Source organism: Macaca fascicularis, chromosome 1, assembly GCF_037993035.2.
Source record: "Macaca fascicularis isolate 582-1 chromosome 1, T2T-MFA8v1.1".
Classification (NCBI taxonomy): Eukaryota; Metazoa; Chordata; class Mammalia; order Primates; family Cercopithecidae; genus Macaca; species Macaca fascicularis.
The window spans coordinates 184,294,302-184,318,106 of NC_088375.1; the positions used below are offsets into that span (position 1 = coordinate 184,294,302).

The 23,805-nt window shown below is 52.0% G+C and overlaps 1 protein-coding gene and 1 long non-coding RNA gene across 4 annotated transcripts; one reads left to right on the forward strand and one right to left on the reverse strand.

Annotated features, from left to right (window-relative positions):
* Window positions 1-9,047: 9,047 nt before the first annotated feature.
* Window positions 9,048-15,921, reverse strand: LOC135965604 (uncharacterized). 3 transcript variants are annotated; one of them, XR_010578573.2, is made up of 3 exons: window positions 15,474-15,921; window positions 13,342-13,505; window positions 9,048-13,157 (listed from the first exon to the last, which is right to left on the reverse strand). It is a non-coding gene; the product is annotated as an uncharacterized lncRNA (long non-coding RNA). The 3 variants fall into 3 exon arrangements; XR_012429314.1 differs by having other exon boundaries at window positions 13,810-15,921; XR_012429317.1 differs by lacking the exon at window positions 15,474-15,921 and adding an exon at window positions 14,194-14,373.
* On the forward strand, window positions 14,506-19,761 carry DMRTA2 (DMRT like family A2). The gene is made up of 3 exons (XM_005543412.5): window positions 14,506-14,834; window positions 16,406-16,972; window positions 18,231-19,761. The coding sequence occupies exons 2-3, from the start codon at window positions 16,414-16,416 to the stop codon at window positions 19,286-19,288; spliced, it is 1,617 nt and encodes a 538-aa protein (XP_005543469.2). The 5' UTR covers window positions 14,506-14,834; window positions 16,406-16,413; the 3' UTR covers window positions 19,289-19,761.
* Window positions 19,762-23,805: the final 4,044 nt, after the last annotated feature.

The following is a 23,805-nucleotide window of genomic DNA, read 5'->3' on the forward strand; positions in this document are numbered from 1 at the left end:
GAAAGTTAAAGGAAGTGTTGCCGATTTCTCATTGCCTTTAAGAAGGTGCAGGGGTTTTTTTGGAGGTTTCCGGTTTGGGATGTTGCCATTCTCTGGCACTACTAGTTTTATAGCACACAAAGATGTTCGTCTCTGGATTGTAAGCATCCAGAATCAAAGTTGAATGAGAGCATCTTTTATGGAATCTGTCTTTTTAACATAAGAGAATAAGAGTTAGGCTTTTATAGATTTTACTTGTTGCTGACATTAGAAGCATATTAATCACATACCAACATCTAAGTGTGCTGGTCAATGGAATAGGTTTTTAAGAGGTTGGAGAGCTCTGGCAAATTTCCCCCAAAATATAGACTTTTTCATTTGGATGTGGGAGAGGGTCTTAATTCTCTCCACAACAGCATCACTGATTGACACATTTCTACCCATCCTTCTCAATCCCTTAGCCACCCAGTCCTGCGTCCCCACAAGTGGATGAGACTTGGAGTCTTTAGTTCAGTCCAGGAGTAACTCATATAGGCATTGCACATTATAGTCTGTGTAACCCTTTCACCTGTATTTTCTCTCTTGATCCTTTTTAAAATTCTTAGAGGAAGAGAGATCTTCACATACATATAACCACAACCACATACACACACATTCCAGAGATTTTAGTGTCTTCCAAGTCGAACCTCTCTTCTGCCACTTAGTAGCTGTGTGACCTTAAGGTAAGTAACCTCTGAAACTCAGCATCCTTACAACATTCTGATAGCACTTTGCAATTGTCTGCACCTTTCACACTCATAATAGTCTACTGCTATGACACAAGCAGGGCAAAGATGTTGATTCCATTTTTGCACAAGGGGCTTAGAGGATAGTGGCTTGCCTAAAATCACACAGCATGTCAGTAGAAGAATCAGGATTTAAAGTACTGACTCTAATTTTCCACTGCTTGTCTATAAAGAATCTGTAATTTTTTTTTTTTTTTTTTTTTTTTTGAGACAGAGACTCACTCTGTCAGCCAGGCTAGAGTGCAGTGTCATGATCTCAGCTCACTGCAACCTCCATCTCCCAGGCTCAAGCATTTCTCTTGCCTCAGCTTCTCAAGTAGCTGGGATTACAGGCATGTGCCACCATGCCCAGCTAATTTTTGTATTTTTGGTAGAGACGGGGTTTCACCATGTTGGCCAGGCTGGTCTAAAACTCCTGACCTCAGGTAATCCGCCCACCTCGGCCTCCCAAAGTGCTGGGATTACAGGCGTGAGCCACCGTGCCCAGCCAAGAATCTCTAAATTTTATATTCAAGAATGGATCTTGGAATCTTTTACAGTTGTACATAAAAAGTTAAAACGTCACTTTGGGAGGCAAAGGTAGGAGGATTGCTTGAGGCCAGGAATTCAAGACCAGCACTTACCATATACCAAGACCTGTCTCTAAAAAAAAAAAAAAAAACCTTTTTAATTCGCCAGGCATGTACTTGCCTGTAGTCCCAGCTACTGTTGAGACTGAGGCAGAGTGATCGCTTGGGCCCAGGAGTTCAAGGCTGCAGTGAGCCATGATAGTGCAACTGCTACTCTGGCCTAGGCATCAGAGTAAGACCTCATCTCTTTAAAAAAAAAAGTTAAACATGCATTTTCCTGGAAAGGGAATCTGTATTCATCAGATTCTCAGTGGGACCTATTAATCAAAAAATTTTAAGAATCACCATTTACATCATTCTATTTGGGAAGAAGAATCTATCCATTCTTTTTATCAAGCCATATTTTTATCTAAAAGAAACCTCCAGAGGATGAAATACAATCACTAGACTTTCTTGCCTTGAATATCTCTGCATTTAGTATTTTGTCATTGTCTCAAATAATCTGCTTTGGAAGGTGACACTTAACCCCAACTGGCCATACAGCTCCTCATTGCTACATTTTGAAAGTTGGTCTGAAAGAAAATATTAATAAAAGAGACATGATCTCCAGTCTTCAGTCTATAAACTCTTTGTACACTGTCTATTAGTTGTGGTTCTTGGCTCTCAGAGGTGGTATGATGTGTGGTTAAGAACATAGCCTCTGGAACCATATTGCCTGAGTCTGAGCCACTCCTCCACTTACTAACAACGTGTCCTTAAGAAGTCACTTCACATTCACATTCCTGTGCCTCAGCTTTTTAACTATAAAATGAAAATAACAGTACCTGGTTGATAAGGTTTTATGAAGATTCAGTGAATTAATGTGGAGCAGTTAGGAAGCTATTATCTGTTCTGTAAACTCATGGGATTATCATAGGAAAGGAGAGTGGGTGATGGCAGCAGTGAGAAGTGTCTGTTTATGGGCGAGGACACAGAAAATGTGAAAAGTAGACACAGGAGGTCCAGGAGCACTGCTCTAGGACCCATCATAGAAGGGTCAGAGAGCCCTGCACAATGTCACTGTGTTACGGGTGTCTAAGGATAAGCCTAGACATGATATGATAGAGGAGGAGGAGGAGAACTGACTTGCTGAGCACTTACGACGTGCCCAGTACTGTGCTCGGAGCATTACAGACCTCTTTCCTCATGTAACCTCAATAACTGTGAGATGGTGGTCTTGACCCTATTTTGAAGAGGGAACAAGCTCAAAGAGGTGAAATTATTTGCCTGATTTCAACAGCTAGTGAAAAACAGAGCAGAGTTTTGGACCAAGACCTTTGACTCAAAAACCCCTGCTGTGTTTATGACAATGCAGTGTCTTCAAGGAAAGTATCATATATGACCAAGGCATTTTTTTTTTCTTTCTTTCTTAGAGACAAGGTCTTGCTATGTTGCCCAGGCTGGTCTTGAACTTCTTGGCTCAAGCAGTCCTCCCGCCTCAGCCTACCGAACTGTTGGGATTACAGGAGTGAGCCTCCATACCCAGCCTAAGGCGTTGCAATTAATAATGGCAATAATAATAACATTTTTTAAAGTATTGGTGGATGCTAAGAGGGGTAAAGTCATATTTTTATAGTAAACTCAGCTCTCCAAAATACTCATTCTTCAAACGGTTCTTAGTGCTACTATTATATAGAAATGTTGTGTCAGGAGCCAGAATTTAAGCACACCTTATAAGTGCATGCAGTGATTTAAGAAGGATCCTATATATTCTACTTATTTGACATCTTCAAAATCCATTCTCTGCTCCTTCATCCTTCATCCCACTGCCTTTTCTTCCCTTCAGACCTTTATTGTCTGTCACTTGGGTTATAAAAGTACACCCTAGGCCGGGCGTGGTGGCTCAAGCCTGTAATCCCAGCACTTTGGGAGACCGAGGCAGGCAGATCGTCTGAGGTCGGGAGTTCAAGACCAGCCTGGCCAACATGGAGAAACCCCGTCTCTACTAAAAATACAAAATTAGCCAGGCGTGGTGGCGCATGCCTGAAATCCCAGCTACTCTGGAGGCTGAGACAGAAGAATCACTTGAACCCGGGAGGCAGAGGTTGCTGTGAGCCGAGATCATGCCATCACACTCCAGCCTGGGCAACAAGAGTGAAACTTCATCTCAAAAAACAAAAAACTACACCCTGATTGATCTCCCTTTCTCCAGTCCCTTCTCTTACAGACCATTTACCACACAACTGCCAAAAAGAGCTTTCTAAAACACCTGCTTCACGGTGTCACACCCTGCTTTGATCCTCTCAAAGGCTTGCTGTTGCCCTCCAATTAAAATCCAAACTCTTGGCTTGGATTTAAACCTCTGTCATCTGGCCCCTACTTCCCTCCCCATCTGTATCTCCAGCCATGCCCTCACACACATCCTGAGCTACCTGCAGTTTCCTGAAAGTGCCAGTTCTCTGTCATCTCTGGCCTTGCACACTGTGTCCTCTGCCCTAATAGATTTCTACCATCCATCCATCCTTCACCTTCAGTTTATACATCACGTCCTTCAAGATGGTTTCTTGACCATTGCCACACCCTCCTCACACTCCTCGGGTCAGACACAGGAGTGCTGTGAGTCTTCAGACTTGTTGCTGCCCTTTTCATAGTACTGGATCACTCTGAACTGTAATTCTCAGCTTAGATACTCTTTCTCCCCTAAGCCCCAGACTGAGACTCCCACAAAGGGCCTGGGTCACTTCATATTCTTGAAGCCTAGTAAAATGGCTAGTACATAAAAAGCACACAGTACATTTGGATTTATTAACTGAATTTATAAATAATGGCATCCATGTACTAATTAGATGGCCACTTCCATCTCTAGTATCCAACTCATGTGGGAACATTGAGAGGGCAGAGACCAGATCTTAATCATCTGTTTATTCCCAGAGTCAGCCCAGGGTCTGGCACATAACAGTCACACACCCAATGGTTACTGAAGCCATTAATTGGAGCTGAAGCAAAAACAACTGGAGCTGCTAAGGAAAGAAAAAGAGTAAAGGAATTGGTTTTGAGTACCTAGGTGAGCCCAGCACAATGCTAGGGTCTTAATATACTCTGTCCTCCCATGCCATCCTCAGAATTATTCTGTGAGGTTGATACTATTATTATCCTTACTTTACAGCTAAGAAAACATTCAGAGAGATTGGGTCACTTGTCTCAGAGACACAGGTAGTAGGGAGAGGAGTTGGGCTTCTACTCTGGATCTATGCCCAAAGCTCATGCTTGCGTTTTTCCCTCATTGATGAGGTCCCCATTCCTGAGATGCTTCAGTGGTAGAACTTCTAACACACAGAGAGTAGAGTATAATAAAAATCCTCACACACTCCCACCCCCCTTGCTTTCTAGGATACTGCACTGCACTCACTTTCTTCTCACCTCCCTGAAAGATCCTTCTCTGTCTCTTTTGTAGGGTTTTCTGCCTGCCTATTAAACGTCAGCAGCCCCCGAGTTCCTTCCTCAGTTCGCTGCTCTTCTCTCAAACTCTCCTTAGATAAGAGGCAATTTGTACTTTGAGACTCGGCTCCGATTTTGCGTAAGGTCTAAATTCCGTGAGAGTAGGGTCAGTCTGACTTGTCTTATCCTCATCACAGGTCTGACCCTGCGCAGGTGCTTGATAAGTACCTATTGATAATATAGTGAATACATATATCATTTATATCATGTTTATTGTATGCCAGTCACTATGAGATTTATTTGTATTAACTCATTCACTCCTCACAACAACCTTATAAAGAAGGAGCTATTATCCTCACCTTATTTGTGAGCAAAATGAGGCACAAGTGGTAATTTGCCCACATTCACAAAGCTAGTAAACCAAAGAGCCAGGGTTCAAGCACAGGCAATTTGGCTCCAGAGTTCAGGATAGTACTAAACTTCGCTATTTCTCCAGGAAGGCTCCTGAACCCCCAGGACAAGTCAAAGGCCTCTTCTAGTCCCTTTCTTTGCCCCTAGCAGAGCAGTTATCACATTATTGTGATTATTTGTACAGAAGTCTCCCTCTCTAGACCCTGACAGGTCCATCTTCATGGGACCCGACACAGGGCACAGACAGTAAGTGTTACATGAATGAATGAACTCCAAAACTACCCTATGAGGTGGATCATACCGTACCTGTTTCATACATTGATAAACTGAGGCTTAGAGCAGTTAAATCATTTGCCCAAAGTCTCATAACTACTATATGACATATCCATGACCCATGAGTGAGCCTGTCTATCTCCAAAGCAAATATTTTTCCCACCATGCATTTCTGGCAAACCAGCATTTAAATACCAAAGTACCTTTGCCTTATGGAGAGCAGGTTAGCTTTGACTCATCCATTCATTGTTGAGGTCTTTAGTTAAACACCGGATCCTCAGCTTCTACCTTTGACCCAGAACTTCCAAGCTGGAGCGGGTTGGGGCCACCAATTTCAGGGTGGTACTGAAAGAGTTCCAGGAGCTATGGGAACCCAGAGGAGGCCCCCAGTCTGGGCTTCAGAAAGGCTTCTGGGGATTAGTAAACCCCATCTGGGAACCTGGTAATCTGAGATCCTGGAATTAGAAAAAGGAGGCATCCTACAGGATCAGAATGGAGCTTGCCCTTCTGGGAGAAGATCTCCAGACTCCTGGAAATGTTACCTGCTTTACACACTGGTAACATTTGTATAGGACTTCTGAGGAGACAACAAGGAGAGTCTTACTGAAACTTCTCTGATTTGGGGGTCAGGTGGGCAGCTGGGAACTTGTATATTCCCAGAGATGGGCACCAAGGGCTCAGCTGAGCATCTCACACAAGAATCATAATCTTCCTGTGTCTGCTTGTCTCATTTCAGATCATTTCCAGATGCAGTAGGTCTATCTTTCCTCATTCTATAGATGGAGAAACAGGCTTAGAGCAGTGAAGTGACTTGCCACGGCCTCCATTCTGGCATGCCTTTAACCAAAGCAAGCATCAGTGAGGAACTAGTTTGTGCAGCTATCACTTGCACACCTTGGTTTCTTCCAACTGTGCATTGTATGCATCTTTTACATGTTGCAGGAGGTCAGGGGCTCAGAGAGAAGAACACATTCTCTGCAATAAAAGTGGTACTGTGTTATGGGGGCATGGAGCCCAGCCGCTGCCTTTGGGGAGCCCCACTAGGAACCAGCAGTGCCAGCGTGTGCCCCAAAGAGTGGAGATCCTGAGAAGAGATGAGGTCAAGGAGAGCAGGTGCACTTCCCATAGAGGCTTGGGGCAGGCCCGGGGCTGTGCATCTCCCTATTTACTGGGGCAGTACCGCTTTGTGCCATGTGGCAAACACGTTCCGGTTAATGGAGCCTCTGGAGAGGGTGGTAGGTGGAGTGGGTGAAGTGACCTAGGGAAGGAGATGGCCCAGACTCTCTCTGGGATTTTGAGTATCCCAGGCCAGTGAAGAGTCTGGGCCATGCAAATCTTCCAGAATTCTGGTTCTGAAGGGAGTTTTAAGAATAGGGTTCAAAATCAGAAGCACCTGACTAGGCACCTCCTATTGCTGGCTCCCAGCTCCCCAGTCTTCCTTCTCATGAAGGCAGAAGGGTGCTGAGAAGGGAACTGTTCCTCTCCGGACTGAAGGCAGAGAGGGATTCACTCATTCAGTAACTGCCTAATAAATTATAGTATCCAGCACTTATTGAATGTTTACTGTATGTCAGGCAATGAGAAGGACTTTACATGAATTGCATTATTGAGTCCTCACAATGACCCAATGAAAGTTTTACTTTACCATGAAATGTGAAGGTTGGGGGAAGAAGTCCGAGTAGAAGGAAAGCCGCCAACAGGTGTGTGTGTGTGTGTGTGTGTGTGTGTGTGTGTATTAGGCTTCCCCCTCCCAGACCTGTTCCCCTTATCTCCAGTTTGGTGGGTGACCCGAAGGTTACAGGCTGGGAATAGGCTGGGAGTACCTGGCTGCCCAAGGTCACTCGCTGCACTGCGGAGGGAGGGAGTCTGGACTCAAACCCAGGCTGACTCGGCCCAGGAACCAGCTCGAATGCCCCTCCTGTCTACAGTCTCCTTTCTCCACCTGTAGTGGCCTGGCTGCGCTATCCTCCAGGCAGCCTGACTCCGGGGTGGCCGGGAGGCGAGCCCAGAGAGGGCTGGCGACTCGCTAACGGTCACACAGCGCTGCGGAAGCTCCGTATCTGGATGGCTCACCAGCCCCGGAGCCGAGTCTCAGAATCGCTATTTCGAGGGGTCCTCTTGGAAGATGGAAACCAGGAGAAGGATGGCACAAAGAAGACCACGTAGCCGGTGCACACCATCCGCAATGCCCCAGGAAGACCTACAAATCACTGTGTACATCCTCCTCCCTCCCTCCTCCTGGTCATTTCCGGGTCCTCCCAAACTCAGCTGGGTGGGAAGACTGTAAAAACTAACTTAAAAATTGTTAATGGGAGAGAGGTCACAAAGGAGGCGGGTTCCAAGATAAATATACTATTATCAGTAACTTTCTTATGCTCCTGTCATAACCGGTTAGATGCTGTAATGGGTGAAAAGATTCCATTCACAATAGCTACATAAAATACGGAGGGGAGGAATTTAAGAAACACAATTGTTGAGAAAAAGTGACAGCAGTTATCAAGAGACATAAAAGTCATGATAACGTCACACCAAGTCCTAGATGGAATTGTCTCACATTGTGAAGATGCACAATCTCCCTCAAATTAATTTCTAAAGGTACTTAAATCCCCCCCTGACAATATTTTTTACTTTATTTTTTTGGAAGTAGCTTTAAAATTCCTAAAATATTTATTCAGAAGCCTGTATTTTGAAAATAGCCATGAGAATGTGGAAAAAAGAAAAATCAGAAGGATGACTTGCCCTCCCAAATACTACAGAACTGCAATAATTAAAATAGTGAGGCTAGTGCAAGAGTAAACAGCTCCCTTGAAGAGAATATGCTGATACCAACCTACAGCCACCTGAGAATTTGGTCTATAGCATATGGTCAGTAGGGGAAATGGTTCATTGAAGAGGGCTGTGATAAATAGCTAATCATTGGGGAAAATTAAGCTACAAACCACACCTTCCATCAAAATTAATTTCCAATAAACTAAAGATATAAATGTAAATAATGAAAAAAGAGATAATACAAATATAGGCCAATGCTTTTAGAAGGTTTGATTTGAGAAATCCTTACATATACAACTGTAAATAGAATCTCCAAATCCTTACATATACAAATCCTTACATATACAACTGTAAATAGAGTCTACAAAGAAAATATAAACTTTGGTCTACATAAACGTTTTAAAACTCCAGTGTAACAATAGCAAGACAGCCACAAAAACGTGAGGAAACAGCACATGTTGCAAACAGAAGATACTATTGTCTTTGATATATAAATTACGATTACAAATTAAGGAAAATAGAAGCTCTATGGTTGAAAAATAAGGAAATGATGTATATAAATAATTTTTAAAACACCTCAACTGACCGACCCATGTAGGAAAAAGTAAGGAATAACTAAGGAAATGCAAATTATAACAATGATACACTATTTTTCTTGTTTGAATTGGCAAAGATTTAAAATATCAGCAAGATGTCCTTCTATTGAGTGTGTTCATTGATACCTTTCCTGTGGGCTATTTGATAGCTATCAAAAGCCTTAAAAAATGTAAAAAGCTTCTGGCCAATCCATCTTATTTTTAGGAATTTATCCTAGGTAAATAATTAGGCAAATGCACAAAAGATGTTTGTGGTAGCAATATTTATTAGAGCAAAAACTCGAAACAAACAAAATACCTATTAACAGGGAAATGGCTAAAGAAAGATGGATCCATGCAATGGAACATTAAACAATCATTTTAAAAGCTTATGTAGGTAGATTAATATTAAAATCCTTATAATTGTAAACAAAAAACAAGTACTGTAAAGTATGTTTTTGTCAGTGTGGGTAGACAGGGAAAAAAATAGCAAAATTCACCAAATATATTTTGCTGAATTTTCTAAAATGTTTTATAAGACTTTTATTCTATCAGAACAAGCAATAACAGTGTTTCCCTTTGGGAAACCTAACCATCAGAGGTCCCTTTCTTCGGGAAGCTTCCCCTCATCCTCCTTCCCCCATTCCCAAGATTAGACTTCTCACTGTGAGGTCACTGATAGGGGACTGTGTCCCCAGTTGGCTAACAAGTTCTGTAAGGGCCCATTATGGTTGATTTGTCTCGGATCCACAGAGCTTGGCACATACTAGATGCTCAACAAATGCTGTTACATAAACGAATGAATGAATGAATGAATGAATGAATGAATGACTCTTACTTTCATGTTTCTGTGAACGATCAGTGAACTGAATGAAACCGAACCAAATGGAAGCTCCTAGGTCTGATCCTACCCACCCCCCCGCCATGGAAGGTGAGGAGAAAAAAACCTGAGAGTGGGAGTTGGATCTGGATTTCTGTCTTTTTCGAAGTTCGGCAGCACTCTGGCCCCAGGCAAGTTGTGTCGCCTTGCTGAACTTTGGCTACCTTGTGTCTGAAACGTGGACCATCGCATCTTCCCCCATGGACTGCGTGGCAAGCAAGACAGCACACACCAAGTGTTTAGCAGAGTGGCTGTACTCAGTAGGCGCTCACAAATAGAAACAAATAGTGGGGCGGTGAACACCACTCTCCACGCGTTTGTCTCAGGCTTAGATGCTCCCAACCAGAAAATCCTGAGGAGCCTGGCGACACTGGGCAGACGCCTCCCTTTCGCCTGCCCCGCAGACGCGAGGGCTTGATCCAAAGGAGGGCTGCAGCCGCTGGGGCTCCGCCTCGGGGCCTCCTGCCGCTCACTCAGAGCCAGTGCCCTCTCTCCTCCACCTTCAGTTGGCTGTTCGGCCCGGCCTTTAGGTCCAGGGCCCGGGAAGAAGCTGAGCACCAAAGGGTTCTCGGCCAACGGGTGTGGAGGGGTGCCTTGACCCGGCGTTGGATGAGGGTACTCCCGGGTTTGATTTTTGCTCTGTTACGCACTAATTGTGATATGTGGAACAAGTCATCTCACCGCTCCAAGTCTCTCACCTGACAAGTGGAATAATCGGACCTGCCTCGCAGAGAGTGGTGCGACTTCAGTAAGCAACTGTAGAGAAATTGCTGGGCGCCTGGCCCTTAGCTGGAACAGCGCCTGAGAAACCCGGCGCCACCATAGGAGTTCTTTCTGGCTCCGAAATTATGCCCGGTCCCCGGTCCTGGCATAGATCCGTGGCTATGACCATGGAAAATGACCATTTTAGCGGTGTCAGAGGACGGGACAGGAAACCAAGCTGCGCGTCTCCCTGTTCACAGAGGGTGTGCGCGGCTGAGGGTCTTAATCAGCGTGACTCATGAGTTGATCTGGAGGAAAATATCGCTACGTGTCTGTGTGTACACGTGCTTGTGTCCACATAGGAACAGGAGAGCGTAGTTTGCGGGAAAACGCGTGTCAGGCAACCCGTGGAGACTCCTTCTCCCAAAAGCACGTTCCCCCTTTCTTCTGCGCCCCATTCCCGGGCGGAGAGTATCAGCCAAACTAACGGAATCCGGCACAGCCAGGGAAGGGGTGGGTGCGGGAGGGGCCATTCCGTCCCGGAGCCACCGGTTTGGGGATAATTACTTTTAATGTCAGAAAGATTTAGTTTAATATCATCTCTATTAGGCTGCCGGGAGGGTAATTAAACGGGACGCGTCGCAGCCGGCAAACAGATGGCGTCTGCTTGCTCCGAGGCCGCGGGCAAACAGCGCAAAAGTCAGTGCCTCCCGGGTCCCCCATCGGCGCCCCTGGCTCTTCTACTCAGAGTTACACTACTCACCCTCGGCGCCCTTCCCCACGCCGCGCCTACAGCCGGCTCTACGCCCTAGGCCCTCAACCCCGGCCTCATCCCAGCGCAGTCCCTTTGGACGCCACCAGTGCCTGGGCGTGGGCGTGGGGGATGGGGCCAGGGGCGAATAGGGATGGGGTGTATTTTCTTGGCCGGGCCCTCTCACCCGGACCCCCAGCCCCTGGCACAGCAGAGGCGTCAGCAAATGATTCTGAGCTAAGAGTACGCGTGTGAATGTGTGAGGAAGACCCTCTGCTCTCAGCCGCCTCATTTGTCCTGGAAGGCTGTGGCTTTTTCTGCCTGGGGCCCAACTGTAGAAGTAAGGCTGGGGCTCCGCGCATAAACCAGGGCATACGTGCGTGAGGATGTGCTCCTGTCGGCGTGTGCTGTCACCGATGTGGAAATCTGTGGGAGTCTGGGAACGTCACACACCGAGTGGATGTCCCAGGATGGGGACATGCTTATGAGAACACTGAGGTCAAATTCACTGAAGGGGTCCCCTTGGGTTGGAGGGTAGTATCAGAGTTGAGCCTGGGCCCCGTGGTGCTCTCTGAATGCTGGCGTGACAGTGTGTCCCATACTTTGCAGAGAGTGGTCACACGCACGGGGGAGGGGGTGTGTCCAAGTGTGAAGCTACACTCAGGCTGGGGAGCGGGTAGACCCTGCTGACTCAACCTGAGCGTGCTCTTCTCGTGCTGACGGCTCAGTTCGGCCATGCCTTTCCTTTCCCCTTCGACCGACCCAATTCAAATCAGGAGGAACTGGCCCTGGAGTGGCCTGGGAAGCTGGGCAGAGGATTCCTGCCTGGTCAAAGTGTGGGTGAGATGACCTGGGGTTTATTTTGCCTCCCTCCATAACACATTCACTCACATGAAAACCCTAACCTCCGGGGAGTGGGAGAAAAGGCTGTGGGTCCCAGACCTGTGGAGATGTGAATGCCAGGAAAGAGGGGCGAGAGAAGAGAGAGGTTCCTCCACTAGGGGTGGGCGGATTCCCTCTGGTTGGGCTGTATTAGATGCCAGGATGCTCCTCCTCCCACTCCTTAGAAAATGAAGTTCCTCACGCATCTGTGGGGCCGCCTAGGGTTCCCAAGTCCTCGTGGTTACACCCTTGGCTTCTGAGGAATCCCCCGTCCGGAGTGGGGAAATCTCACGGTGACCTGGCCTCAAGCGCGAAGGATACCTGGGCCACCGCCCCCCCGAAAAGCTAGGCAGATTTATATAGTTTATTTCGTTTTCGGTTTAATATAATTTCCCGAAAACTTTGTCCAAAGGAGCTCTGGGAGAAGGCACCTGACGGCCCCGGCGCGGAATCCGGCGGTGGTCGGCGCTCTTCCCCCAACCTCATGGCTCTCCTCCCCAGGTGCAGCCGGGGCTACTAGACGTACTTGGCCTCGGAACCTCCAGGTGTTGGAAGGTGGGGTCTGGGTCCTGCGCTCCTAGAGGACATATTATCCCTGAAGCACCCCCTCATCCTCGCTTCACGCGGGAGACCCTCGCGGGGGCTGACACCCTTCTCTCTCCTAAACCCATTCACAGACTCCAGCAAGTGGCATTTTCTGGGAGCTAGTGACCAGGTTTTTATCGCTATCATAGACCTTGTTCGTGTCAGAGCGCCCTCGCGCCGGGGCCTGGTGAACTTTCTGGAAGCTCTCCGCCCGGTCCTCGAGCGCATCATCCCCATCCCCTTTTCCCTCCAGCCTCAGCCTCCGGGTGGGCTTCTTCCAAGGCTCTCCCGGGGCGCCAGGTTCTGCGGTCTTCGGGTGGGGGCCCGTTGGTCGCACCTTCTTTCCCCCAACCCCAGCCCTGGGCTCAGAAGCGGATAGACTGACAGGGCGCGGCCCAGTAGTCGTGCCAGGCGGGAGGGCTGCGTCCTGAGGCCGCGACGGCCCCGGCCGAATCTACGCGCCCAGATTCCCGCCGGCCTGGAGGTTCGAAAGAGTAACGCGGAGACGCACGGTCAAGAGTGGACGGAGAATGCCAGGAACGCTCATTTTCCTCATTATTTAAACGAATTTTCTTTACTCTGAAGGAGAGAGAGAAAAGTAGAGAACAAAAACGAGAGTGATAGAACATTAGATATTAGAGGGAAAAACAGAATGAAAAGACAGAGGTAGAGCTACAAGAACCGAGGGCGACCCGCCCGAGGGCCGCGGCATTAATTCCAGATGTTGCCTTTCAAAAAGGAAACAAAATCTGAAACCTGTTACCTCTTCTTCAGAATGAGCTGTTCCTCAGGGCCGTGACATCAGGACAGGATGAGAATAAGGCGAAAGTTAAAACTGAAAACTGTCCGCGGGGGCCTCCCAGCAGTCACTTTGTCTCTTGCGGGGAAGGTCGGACAGACCGATGCGCGTCCTGAGTCTAAAAGAAGCTGCGGAGACACAGAGGCCACTTTTTACTTTCGTTTAGAAAAGAAACAAAAAAAGGAGGGGGGCTGTTTGTTCATTTACAATAAAGACAAAAAGAATCCCATCACCAAGGAAAAGAAACCGAGATGCTGAAAAATGAGGAAAAGAAAGAGCAAAAGGGGCCGAGGGACGCGAAAGAGGGGCAGGGAGAGGAAAGGCTCAGGGCGCGAGGGATGCGGATGCGGCGGGCACCGACAGGAAGCGCAATCTCGTTTCTCTTCGCTGAGCTTCTCTTTAAACACGAAAATCTTCATAAACCACACTTACCCTCCAGGATGACTATCGTATCAGGACTTTCAAAACAAAATAACTGAACTTTAAAGGTGACAGGAGGAAAAAACCAAAGCAGCCCTCAACTACCCCAAACTCGTCCGACTTGGGAGCGCGCCGAAACGTAGCAGGAAGAAGGCAGGAAAAATCGTCCTGGCATTTATGCCTTGAACACCCTCCCTTCCCCACCCCCGCACCCCTGTCCCGCCCCCACCCCGACCGCAGTAATTGAATTGTCACCTGCCCCCCATCCCGCCCCAGGGCTCCAGGGCCACTTGGGAAGCTCAGCTTTGCCAAGCGCCCCCGGCCAGTGAGAGCGGCGCAGCCGAGTCGGCGCCCCAGAAGCCGAGGGGTTACACAAGTCTACGCAGAGAGGCGCACCGGACACGGTAATTAGGAGCAATTCACACGCTCTCGGGCGCACGGAAACTACTTGTCACGAAAGTTTCAACGCTCCTCCTCGCCCACTTTTTTCCACTCCTTTCCTGGCGCACCCCCTCCCCTCCCGGAGCACACAGTGGAGCTTTTGGAGTTTCGAATCTTTCGGACACTGTAGAATGCGGGGCTCCCCGGGCGCGGGCCCGGCCAATCAGAGTGCCGTCTGCCTCCCCTGGCCAATGGCAGGCGCCACATTGTTGTCCAATTCTGTCTAATGGAGCCCTAAGGAGCAACAATAGAGCGGGCGAGCCTCTCATTGAGAGTCTGGCAGTGCGGGGCAACTGGGCCCCGGCTGCGCGCAGCGTCCAGCGCGCTCAGCGAGGGGACTCGGCACTGCGAGAGTCAGGTTGCGGGTTCCAACCAGGCGGCCGGCAGAGGAGCCTCCGACCCGGATCTCTGAAGGAAGGGTTGGACTGCGCTACGTTCTGAGGGGTCCGGAAGTTCGGACATGGTGACTGAAGGAGGGTGACGTGGTCAGATAAGGGGCCGGGGGCAAAGGGAAGAGGCCAAGAGCGCCAGCGTCGCCAGTGGAGCCGGGAGGCGCGTGCAGCGCCAGCGGAGGAGGATCCCGGAACCCAAGGCAGGTAGTTGAGAGCCGCAGGGACAGCAGGGGGTGGCGACCTGGTCTGCGGCCCCTGTTGAGGAGGCCTGGGCCCCGTGGGCTTAGGGACGGCGCGGCCCGAGGGGTCTGGGAGAGGAGGCAACGCTCATAGAGAGGAGGTCTGGGACTCTCGGATGGAGACACAAGGACTCTGTCCCGGGCTCTGGCAGGGACGGGGAACACGGGAAGCAGAGGAGACTGCGGCAGAAGCGGGGAGCTGGGCCTGCTTGGGCCTTGTGGGGCTGCGGCGCGGGTGGGACTCTGGTATCCGTTTATGGCCAGTTGCGAAGGCGACTTCTCTGGCTTGGTGCGGCCCGCTGGGCCATCCGCGTCCTAGGACCCCAACTCTGAGATCAGGACGCAGGAGCCTGCGCTCGATCGGGGTCCCCTGGGACCCCAAGACGGGGAGGGTGTGTCTGACGACTCTGTTCCTAAACCCGGAGGGGAGGGGAGGGCAGTGTGAGGTGGTGTTCGAGAAAGATCCCCCTCCCGAAATGCCTAACTTTCCGCAGGATACGTCTTCCGCCCCGACTACTACTCCAGACTGCGAAGCTAAAAAATTGCACCGCAGGTTTTACCCAATCCTCTCCCCCAGCCTTTGCCTGTGGAGTTTTTTACTTACACATTCCCCTCTCCTGGGCGCGGACCCTGGATCCCGGACACCCAGATCAGCTGCTTTTCGCTGTTTTCCTTGCCCATGAAGCTCATCTTTGGGCTGGGTTTGCCTATACAGAAAGTTTCTTTGGCCGAATTTTTCTCTTTAATACTTCCCAGTCCTAAACTAAACTCCACACACATTTTCTCTCCCCCTCTCTGGAGGCCCGCACCGTGGAACTTTTGGGGCTCACATTTTTACCGGTCCCAGAGCCACTGGGCCTAACTTTGCACGAATTGTTTCTTCGCCCCCATTCTACTTCCTAAAGCTATTCTTTCTGTTGCTGATTTTTCTCTCCAAAGCTTCTGCCCCCACCTGCATTAAAAATAAACAAACAAAAAGAAACAAAACTCGGGCCCAACCAGCTCAACTCTGCTCCTTCACATCTCTCTCCTCTTCACCCTTCCGCCAGACTGGCCGTTTTGCTCCGGATTTTCCTGTTTTGCCCTTGGCATCGGCCTAAGTTCTGGGCCAAAACTGTGGCTCTAATCCCAGTCCTGTCAAACGAACATTTTTCTCACCCGTCTCACCTCAATTAGGCTAAGCTTTAGGGTATCATCTTAACTTTTCCAAATCCTCATTACAACCACCTGAATCAGTGACTTTCACACTTTACATGTCTCTTTATTTTTTCCAGCAGAATTACTGATTCAGACAAAATCTTAACCCCAGCGTGTAAATCAGGTCTAAGAGCAGCAGTGGCTGGACTGGGGTGAAGGCGCTAGGGCTCACAAGGAGGTTCCGACTGTACCTCCTCCCAGCAATTCTGGCCCCGCTAGCCCAGCCTCCGTGGCCCAAATATCCCTCTCCAACTTGGGTTCCTCAAGGCTGCGCTTTGGCCTAGTGCGCGGTGTGCTCCTCACCCGGTCTCTCCCCTCTCCCACCTTCTTTCCGGTCAGGTCCTGTCATGGAGCTGCGCTCGGAGCTGCCCAGCGTGCCCGGCGCGGCGACGGCAGCGGCGGCTACAGCGACTGGGCCGCCCGTGGCGTCGGTGGCGTCGGTGGCGGCCGCCGCGGCAGCCGCCGCATCGCTACCGGTAAGCGTGGCAGGCGGCTTGCTGCGGGGGCCGCCACTGTTGCTGCGGGCAGCCGAGAAGTACCCGCGGACCCCCAAGTGCGCGCGCTGTCGCAACCATGGCGTGGTGTCTGCACTCAAGGGCCACAAACGCTACTGTCGCTGGAAGGACTGCCTGTGCGCCAAGTGCACGCTCATCGCGGAGCGCCAGCGTGTCATGGCGGCGCAGGTGGCGCTGCGCAGGCAGCAGGCGCAGGAGGAGAACGAGGCGCGCGAGCTGCAGCTGCTCTACGGTACTGCCGAGGGGCTGGCGCTGGCCGCAGCCAACGGCATCATCCCCCCGAGGCCCGCCTACGAGGTCTTCGGTTCAGTGTGCGCCGCCGACGGCGGGGGACCCGGAGCGGGAGCGCCCGCGGGGACCGGAGGCGGAGCAGCTGGCGCAGGCGGTTCAGGTGAGAGCGCGGCCAGGCCGCAGGTAGGGGCAGCAGGATCGTAGCTCTGGGGCGCCTGGCCCAGGGGCTTGTCTCCGTTCAGAAAGAGTAGAAACCCCGTGTCCAGTCGCCCCGGCTGCTAGGATTCACCGCTCGCCCAGCCTCGGGTATGGAGCGTGGATACAGAAACTCTCCTTCCTCCCGCTTCTGTAGCATTTGCACTTTACCCCTTTCTCCTGCAGCCGGCCCAAACGGACACGCTTTAATTTTTTCACTCGCCTCTACCCAAAGGCAGGCAGGTCCCTGCTTCTTTGCTTCGTCTTCTACCCAGGTGGAAACCTGCGCATCTTCCTTCCCTCCGTGCTTCTCCACAGGCCCTTTCCCTCTGCTCCTTCCCAACTCTCTTAAGGAATCCCTCCCCTCTTTTAACTGACACCCGCCCCATTGCTTTCCCTAGGAAGTGAGACGCCCTAGTTTCTTTTCCCCTTCTCGCATTCCTAATGCTCTGGACAACCGCTTGCTGCGCCCTCCCTCCTCCTAGCTTCTGCCGCACCCTCCCTGGTTTCTCAGGTCTTTTTTCCTATATCTTTTCCTCTTCGCTTCCTACACCCTGCCTAGCCCCACCCTCTTTTTCTGGACCCCCGTGGCTTTTTGTGGGGAGGAAAGAAATTAGACCAGGGCCATTGAGGGAAAGGAAGGATCCGCTCTAAACTTGGGAGGGAAGAACTTCTTAGGTCTCAATTTTGGAAAGGGTGGATTAGAAATAGGGGCTCTACTTCTGCCTGTAGAGAAGGTTGGGACCTCCTAGATAACCAAGGCGCTTTTCCTTACAGGCTGCACTGCCAGGGCAGGCATCTTCTGTACAGTGGGCTCTTCTGTACAGCGTGGTATAGGCAGAAGTTATGTTGTCTCTTGTTTGAACCCTGGACCTGGCCATTTCTCCAGGGCAGGGCAGGCCTGGAAAGGAAGTTAAAGGTGGATGTGTTGGGGCACAGATGTGGGGGAAAGCAGCACTGAATATCGAGTTTACAGGGCACAGGTAGTTGGGGTTCTGAGGAGTACAGAAAGAGAGGGAGCCCTGGGGTCAGGGAAAGAGAGACAAGGCTGTAGGGGCTCAGAGCGGAAGGAATGCTAGAGCAAAAAGAAAGGGGAGCACTGGAGCCTAGTGAATAAGGGCTGTGGGGCTGAGGGAGAGGAAACTGAGATCCAAAGGGCCGAGGTGCTGTGACTGCTGTCTTCTAGCTAACCGCTCCTCACGACACGTTTTCTCCCCTCCCAGAGGCCAAGTTGCAGAAGTTTGACCTGTTTCCCAAGACGCTGCTTCAGGCAGGTCGCCCGGGCAGCCCGCAGCCGCCGCCGGTGAAGCCCTTATCACCCGACGGCGCAGACTCGGGGCCTGGGACGTCGTCCCCAGAGGTGCGGCCCGGCTCAGGCTCGGAGAACGGTGATGGCGAGTCCTTTTCGGGTTCGCCCCTAGCTCGGGCCTCCAAAGAGGCAGGTGGCAGCTGCCCAGGCAGCGCCGGTCCTGGTGGCGGTGGCGGCGAGGAGGACAGCCCGGGCTCTGCTAGCCCTCTGGGCTCTGAATCCGGTTCAGAGGCTGACAAAGAAGAGGGTGAGGCCGCGCCGGCGCCGGGGCTGGGCGGAGGCTCGGGTCCACGGCAGCGGACGCCGCTGGACATCTTGACACGCGTCTTCCCGGGCCACCGGCGAGGCGTCCTGGAGCTGGTGTTGCAGGGCTGCGGCGGCGACGTGGTGCAGGCCATCGAGCAGGTGCTGAACCACCACCGTGGGGGCCTGGCTGCTGGCCTGGGCCCTGCGGCGCCCCCGGATAAGGCCGCCGTGGGTGCTGCAGCAGCTGCAGACGATGCGTGGCCCGGCCGCGTCGACGCCGCCGCCAGCGGGGGTCCTGGGCTGCCCGCTCCGCTGCAGGCCGGGCCCGCCGCACCCCCACACCACAGACCCTTGCTGGCCGGCGCCATGGCGCCTGGAGCGCTGGGATCGCTGAGCAGCCGCTCAGCCTTCTCGCCACTGCAGCCCAACGCCAGTCACTTCGGTGCCGAAGCGGGCGCCTACCCGCTGGGCGCGCCGCTCGGCCTCAGTCCGCTGCGCCTGGCCTACTCCGCGGCGGCGGCGCACAGTCGGGGTTTGGCCTTCATGGCTCCCTACTCCACTGCCGGCCTGGTGCCCACGCTCGGCTTCCGCCCGCCCATGGACTACGCCTTCAGCGATCTCATGCGTGACCGCTCGGCCGCCGCTGCTGCGGCGGTGCACAAGGAGCCAACCTATGGCGGCGGCCTGTACGGGCCTATGGTCAATGGCGCTCCGGAGAAGCAGTAGGGCAAGGGGCCTGGCAGCCGGCCGCTCCCCAAACAGGAATCCCAGCCCTGTCTCCGCGGGCCGCCGACCCCTCTTCGCCCAGCGCGCTCTCTGCGCCCTGGCTGGGGTCTTCTCACTCCAAGATGGTTTTTGGGGTTTGTTTAGGAGGGTGGGTGGGGAAGGCTGAGCGAAGGGGGAGCAGCTACAGACAGGTGAAGGTGTTCTCGGAGAGGGTACGCGGCCTGGGTTCTCATTTCCCACCTCTGGATCCCTCTTCCAGCCTCACCCAGCCCCCTTTCCAAAAGGCCGGGAATTCATGAGAATTCAGAGGCTGCGACAGCAGCGCAGGCTCCTGCGGCTCCTTAGCTGTGCTCATCCGGCTCTCAGTGGATGGCAGGATAATCCGAGAGTCTTTTCTGTGTCTCCCCATCCCCCACTTTTTAAAAAAAAATCTAAATATTCGCTCTAACAAATATAAATTTAGGATGTATAAATCTCTTGGCACTGAGTCGAGTCTTTGGGACACACATATATATCGATACAATTGTGAAAAAAAAAAGGAAACAAGTTCTAAGGTGCACTTTCCTAGTTGCGTTATTTGTCGCTCTCTTTGTTGCTTACGCCGTTAAGCATGGGTTTCCTTGGTGCAGTGTGTTTTTATATATGTATAAATCTATATATAATCTATACATATATATATACAAGCCAGTGTATAATGTTATAAAATGGAATTCTAAGTTATTAATTGTAATCTGTAGGTGACCTCGATATTAACGTGAGAAACATTCAAAAACAAGCAAAAAAAAAGGACAAATGGAAAAAAAATTAGACTATGCGCTCATTGTACTTATCAGGTTTATAGATTAAATATATTGGAAACTCGGGACGAATCCTGCCCACCTACCCCTCTTGCCTGCGGCTGGTCTGTCCCTAAGGAGCCGTCAAGGTGCGCACTGAAGCAGGAACAGAGCGACGTGTGACTGAGCCAGAACCGCCCGCTCGCGGGCTCATTCTCGCCTCCCGGGACTCGCCAAACGCCCTGACTGAAGGGCCGGCAGCGGAAAACGCTGCTCCGGAGCAGCACTTTGTGCTTTCCTTTGCATAGATATGAGCTAGAAATAAATGTTATTTTCTAAGAAAACGACGCCGAATCCCGTCCCGCTCCTCGAGAAGTAGGGGGTCGGGGGGTCACGGGAGAAGGTCTTGATTTCCCGCTCAGGCCGCGGCGCTAAGGAGACGCTAGACCGAGGTCCCGTGGGATCTCCGACCCTCGGGGCTACTGGGAGAGGAGGCTTCCTGTGGTACCGGAGGACCTATCCCACCAGAGCGGCGCGGAGCTCACAACTCCCGAAGGGCCCGCGACCGCTGAACAGCGGGAACCCAGTGTGTACCCCAGCTTGGGCACCCAGGCTGCGGAGGGGTCGCCTTGCCAGGGCTCTTAGTTTTTGGATCGCGGGCTGGAGTCGTCACAGGGATCTTGCAAGGCTGGGGGCCCAGTTCCCGCTCTTTCCCGGGTGCGGATTTGGATGTAACTCGCGTCGCACACTGCGCGCTCCCCATCTCAGGCTTGGCACCACAGGCAGCGAAGGCGACGGCTGAGCAGGGTGGCTGCTACCGTTCTCCTGACAAGGGCTACAGCCTGGGAGTTTTGGGGTTCTGGGAGGTTGGGGGTGGCATGCTGCCTTCCTTGAAAAAGTGTAATCTGGGAGAGTGGCCGTGAGTACGCGACTTCGAGCCAGACCTCGTCTCTCACCCTTTCACCTTCCCTCCTCACGCCGAGCTAAGCAAATTAGCCGCTCCTGGGCCGACCCTCTCCTTCAACCTCCAGTCCCTCCCGCTCCCCGCAGGGTGACTCCCCCGCTCCAGGAAAAGAGTGACTCCTCCCCTCGGCTGGGTCCGGCGACATCCCAAGGTAAACTTCTGGGGCCGGCTCGAGTTCCGCCAGGCAGTGAAACTTAATAGCAGGACAAGAAAACGGTTTAATAAAGAAGGGCTTTAATGGGGAACTAATTTGATTGAGTTGCCTAATTCCACTTTAATTGGAAAGGGGGTTTGGCTGTCTGGTGATGAAGTGCGAGCGCGATGAGATGAAAGTGGGGGAGAAGGACCCAGAGAAGAAAGATGCCGGCAAAAGCGATGGAGGAAAAGGGGACAAAAAAGGAGAAAAAAGAGGGAGAGAGGAGAGAGGAAAGGGAAGAGTTAGAAAAGAGGAAGGCGGGAGAAAGAGTGCGGAAGCTTCTGGGAATGTAAACTTTCTTGCCCTTGGCCGCTGCGCCCCCTAAAGCCCCGGTGCGCTCCCCCTAGGTTTTCGGAGGTTTTCGGAGCCTCCCAGCCTCTCTCCGCAGGGCAGTTCTGGCCGCCTCGTCCCGGTCCTCTGCCCCACCGCACCCAAGGTGTTTGTTTCGGGAAGGACCTACGCTGGGTCGAGGCTCCTCGGTTCCTGCGGGTGCTCTGGCCGGACCCGAGGCGGCGGCCTGTGGACCCGCGTTACTCATCATTCCCAAGAACATCTGGAGCGTCGCAGACTTCAAGACTAGTATGTTAGTTCATCCTCACAGCAAACCAGGGTGAATCCAGAGAGTTGCTTATTACAGGCCCCATTTTACAGAGGAGGAAACTGAGGGCCATCTGGTCCAGCGAATTGTCCAATTTTCCGGGACCCTAGATCACTTTGCCTCTCCACCGCCCCTGGTGGGTCTCCTTCTCTCATGAAGCGGGATCTGCTGGTCGAGAGTGGGAGGTTTGCGGAAACTCCCCTTCCGTGAACATAGGAGGCCCAAAGAGAAGCAGTGGGCCCCCAAGCGCCCAGGCCTCGGCTCCAGGCTGTCAGCTCCTTCGGGTAGAGCTCAGGAAGGCTTCGTGAGCGGTGGGCGTTCTAGGAGTGGGATAGTGGGGCACCCGAAGTCCCCACTTCCCGTCCCGGAGCGTCTGCATGTCCCAAGCCCCACAGTGGAAGCCCAGGTCGGTCAGTCACAGCCCTTGGCGCCTGGGAACGTCCTGCGCCCACGGCGCGCCCCTGACGCGCTGCCATTGCACAGTCAGGAACAGGGAGGCACAGAGACCTACAATGACCGGCCTGGTCGCACACTCAGGCCCCAGGGAGCCAGAATCGGAACTCCAGACTCTCTGGCCTGGTGGCAGGGGCAGGGGGGCGAGTGAGTCTCCGCTTCTTGGAGCTTCCGCAGCCGGCAGGAGGGGACTGCGGCCTGAGCTTCGCTGAGATTAGCGCTAGGGAGGAATGTGTGGTACCCTGGTCGCGGGCGGCGTTCGCACTCTGGAAAGAGAGGGCAGTAGCGGCAGCGTTACTTCTTTTCCTCCTGGGAGAAGGGGGAAAGGGAATCCCCTTCCTGACCGCTACTGTCCACGTTTATTCCTGAATGCTTCCCAAAGCAAGCTGGAGCCCACTCGGCCTGGGCACTGGGAGGATGCGAACCCGGGTTGCCGCGGGTAGCTCCGACTGGTGGGGGAGACCGACTCGAAGTAGAAGCCGTCCTTTTCCCTTCCCCGCCCCACCCCTCCTGCACAACAGCAGCAGCAGCAGCGACACACTAGCACCTACTGTATGCCAAGTTCTGTCCCAACCATGTTCCCCAGCAGAATCCTGCTCAGTGGGCAAGGAAGAGCCTAGAGCTGGGGTCCAGGCACAATCGCCGGCTGAGGTTATTCATTCTTGAATTACTTCAGTCAGCAAATATTTGCTAAGTACTCATTGTATGTCAGGCCCAGTCCTAGGACCCTGTGATACACAAGTGCACACAAGGGAGGTCTGGCCGGGGAAGGCCCCTTCGGCAAGGCACTCTGCCTCAGTTAAATGGTGGAATAGTAGGGTCTGTCTCTCTGGGTGCTGTGAGGAGTAAATGAAATAATATCCAAAAGCTCTCAGCTCAGTGCTTGCTCACTAGGTGTTCACTATTACAATTATCATATCCTTTGGTGTGGATGGTGTGGTCTCATTCAACAAAGGAGTCAACAGCTCAGAGAGATCCAGTGACTGGAGCAAATGGGGCTTCTGAGCCCTCTAAAGTGTCACAGATTATGGGAGACATCCCCGCCCAGGGCAAGGGGCCACACAGACAGATGGCAGAGTGTGGTTCTATAAATGCCTCAGAGGAAGTGAGTCCTGAGGGGGTTGGCCAGGGGCAGCACTGTGATCTGTGGTAGGAGGTTGGGGAAGCAGTCAGGGGTCCTGCTGGACTAGCAACTGGAAAGGGAGGAGGTGGAGACAGGCTGTTGAGGTCACACAGAGTCAGTGGTTAGATCATGGAGAACCTTGAGTGCCAGAAACTGGGCCTGGACTTCAGTACTGGGAGCTGTTGACAACAGGACCTGGTAAGATTTGCATCTGGATTTGGTAGATTATTTGGAGACAGCCCAACCTCTCCCTCAGGAGCCATGACAAATAGTAGTGTCAAAAAGGAATCAGTAGAAGTAGGGAGAGGGAGACAAGAGGGCCCCTGCAAGAACTGCTAGGAGCCAAACAACCCATTGTTGATCTGGTGTTGGGAGTAAGTGAGGAAGACAGCTGATTCCCATCTGGA